This window comes from Pseudozyma flocculosa (genome assembly GCF_000417875.1).
Source record: "Pseudozyma flocculosa PF-1 unplaced genomic scaffold scaffold00028, whole genome shotgun sequence".
NCBI lineage: Eukaryota > Fungi > Basidiomycota > Ustilaginomycetes > Ustilaginales > Ustilaginaceae > Pseudozyma > Pseudozyma flocculosa.
In genome coordinates this window covers 50,321-53,170 of record NW_006920896.1, presented here as the reverse complement: position 1 = coordinate 53,170, position 2,850 = coordinate 50,321, and the positions used below count along the sequence as shown (strand labels likewise).

The following is a 2,850-nucleotide window of genomic DNA, read 5'->3' as shown; positions in this document are numbered from 1 at the left end:
GGCCGGCCGGACGGGTCGCCGGCCGGCTACAACGGCGCACGTCTTCAGTACCGTAACTTAACTTCGTAGTAGACATACTATTAATACGTAAGTTATACGACGCCCGGCCCGACGACGGCCACCGTCGCAGTTCCTGCTCCACCGCCGTTGCCGTTGGCGTCGCCCTCGGCGAGGACCGGCGGCGTCGTGACGCTCTCGCCGCGCACCGCCCGCTCCAGCCGCTCCCTGGCGCGCCGCCTCTCGTCGGCCTCTCTCTCGAGCGCCGCGTTCATCTCCTGCCCGTCGCGCTTGAACAGCCGCTCAAAGTAGCGCACGTCGCGCGGGTCGACAAAAAGGACGCCCATGTCGGTGCCGGTGCCGGTGCGCTTGGGATCGCGCTCGTCGAGCTCGGGCTCGTACTGCGGGTTGCGGAACCGCTGCCGGCTCGACTCGCTCAGCAGGTGGTCCCAGGCGGACACGGTCCGGCTCGGCAGCGGCGGCAGCGCGCGGCCCTCGTCGTCCCGGGGCGCCAGCCGCTCGCGCTCGCAGTCCATCAGGAACGTGCCGTACTGGCACTCCTGCGACGCGCGCAGCACCTCGACGAGGAAGTCTTGGCCAAACTCGAAGCGCTTCGGGCACTGCCGCATAATCTGCCAGATGCAGTCGAGGAACTGGTGAAAGACGGGCGACGTCTCCTTGATGTGCGAGCCGCGGTGCGGGCCCGACTGCTGCGCCGACGACGAAGACGTGGCGGCGGAAAAGTTGGCCGTCAGCTGCTTGGTAAAGCCCCAGAAGGCGTTGGCCGCCGCCTGGCCGTCGAAGCCCCCTCCGCCTCCGCCTCCGCCTCCGCCCTGGCCCGCTCCTGCCCCCGCCGTCGTGGTTGCCCCCGCTCCCGCTCCATTCCCGCCCGCTGCTCGGTCGCCCTCGGTGTCGCTGCCGCCGTCGGAAGCGGGGCGCTCGTCGTCGTCGAGTGCGCTCGCCGGGCGGGACGAGGTGACAAAGAACTTGTCGTTGGACTTGTAGCCTCCGCGCTCGGCAAAGCGATGGCCGAAGCTGAGCCAGTCCTTTTCGACGAGCACGGCGAATCCGTCAAAAGTGCGGTAGTAGGGGTCGAGGCAGAGCTCGGCCAGCGCGGCCAGCTGCGAGGTGCGGTCCCAGCCGTCGGAGCAGTGGACGAGGACGTGGGAGCTGTTGATGTGGACGTTGCGGGCGATGGTCATGGTGCCCTCGAGCAGCGCCGAGATGTGCTTGAGCCAGCTGGAGCGACGCAGCGCGTGCGGGTCGATTGGCAGCGGGGATGCCGCCGACGTCGCAGCAGCGGCAGCCGCTTCGGAGCCTCCCTCGCCCGAGGTGGCCGCCTCGACGGGCAGGCCAAACGTCGCTGGCGGCTCGCTCTCGCGCAGGGCGTCGGTGAGGCGGTTGAGGCTGTCGCGCATGACGTGGATGTTGTCGATGCCGAGGTAGGTCTTCTTGCATCCCTTGTAGTACTCCATGTTTTCGGTGCCGGCGCCGCGGGCGACGTTGGCCATGGCGTTGGTGGTGGGGCGGGCGTCGACGATGAGGTTGGTCGAGGTGGCGCCGTAGACGGCCAGCGTCGACACGCCGCCGCTGGCGCCGGCGTTGGCCGTGGCCTCTGCGGCGGCCTTGGCGGCCATCGAGTCCGGATCGGCAAAGTGGTGCGAGGTAAAGATGGCCTCGATGAGCTTCTCGTCCTGGATGGAGCGGGCGTTTTTGAGCCCCACCATGGGCTGGCTGGAGCGGGTGATGGAGCCGTGGTTGGCCCAGTGAAGGTACGAGAGGGCGGGGATGCGCGCCTTGCTGCGGTACTTTGAGGCGTACCCGAGCGTGGCGTCGCTGATCCGCGAGGGCACGGCCATGAGGGCCGGGTACGACGGGCAGAAGTCGTACTGGGCGTTGATGTCGGTGAGCCGCCACGCCTTTGTGCGGCTGCCGAGGCCCTGCCGGGCGAACTCGCGCTTGGCATCGTAGATCGACCACCCCTGGGCCGCTAGAGGCGCCTTCGCTGGTGGTTGTGGCGGCGACGGCGGCGGGCGCGGCTGGTAGTAGAACGCAAACAGCTGGGAGGCGTCGACCAGGACGGCGCAGTGCCTCACGCTCTCAAACACGTCGGCCTGGGCGGCCTCGGTGGCGAAGCCGAGCGCGCAGGCGTCAAAGTCCTTGGTGTGGAATGCGATCGGGTAGATGCGCGAGCCGGGCGAGCCGTTTGGCGAGAGCGGTCGCAGCGAGGGCAGCCTGGTCGCGCGGGCGATGAGCGCGTGCGGGATGGGGTGGGCGGGCGGCGGTGTTGGTGGAGGCGGGGGCGCGGCGGTCGATACGGTCGGCGCAGGGTGGAAGGTGAGGTGGTGCGAGGTGAGGATTAGGTGGCCGCGGAGGCAGGAGGCATCGGTGCGGAGCTGGAGGAGCACGTTGTCGACGCGCTCCAGCTTGGGCACGGGCGGGGCGTGCATCGCGGGCTGAGCCGCAGCGACGGCGGCGGCGTCGGCGGCGGCAGCAGCAGCAGCAGGAGGTCAGACGCTGATGGCAGTGGCGGTGGCGCTCGAGTTGAGCAGCCGGACAGGTGTCAGCGTGACGTCGAGGAGCGCGGACGCGGCGCCGTGTCGGATGAGCCGACGAGGTCAGACGGTGCCACGCCGGCGACGCTTCCGGTCGTGTCGTCGGCGGGGTTGGTGGCGGTGGCGACGGTGGTGGCGACGGAAGCGCTATCGACAGAGGTCTTATCGAAATGCTTACGGCGGAAGTCGAGATGATGGGCGCAAGGATGGTGCGGAGGATGCCAGGCTAGGCCAGGCTGGTGGAGGGGGAGGAAGGAGGGTCCGACAGCGCAGCAGGGTGATCTGAGCGAGCCAGAGT

General features: G+C 69.3%; 1 protein-coding gene across 1 annotated transcript; it reads right to left on the bottom strand.

The window, feature by feature from the left end:
* Positions 1-92: 92 nt before the first annotated feature.
* On the bottom strand, positions 93-2,447 carry PFL1_06624 (uncharacterized protein; the record flags this gene model as incomplete). Its single annotated transcript, XM_007884170.1, has 1 exon — positions 93-2,447. The coding sequence occupies one exon, from the start codon at positions 2,445-2,447 to the stop codon at positions 93-95; it is 2,355 nt and encodes a 784-aa protein (XP_007882361.1).
* Positions 2,448-2,850: the final 403 nt, after the last annotated feature.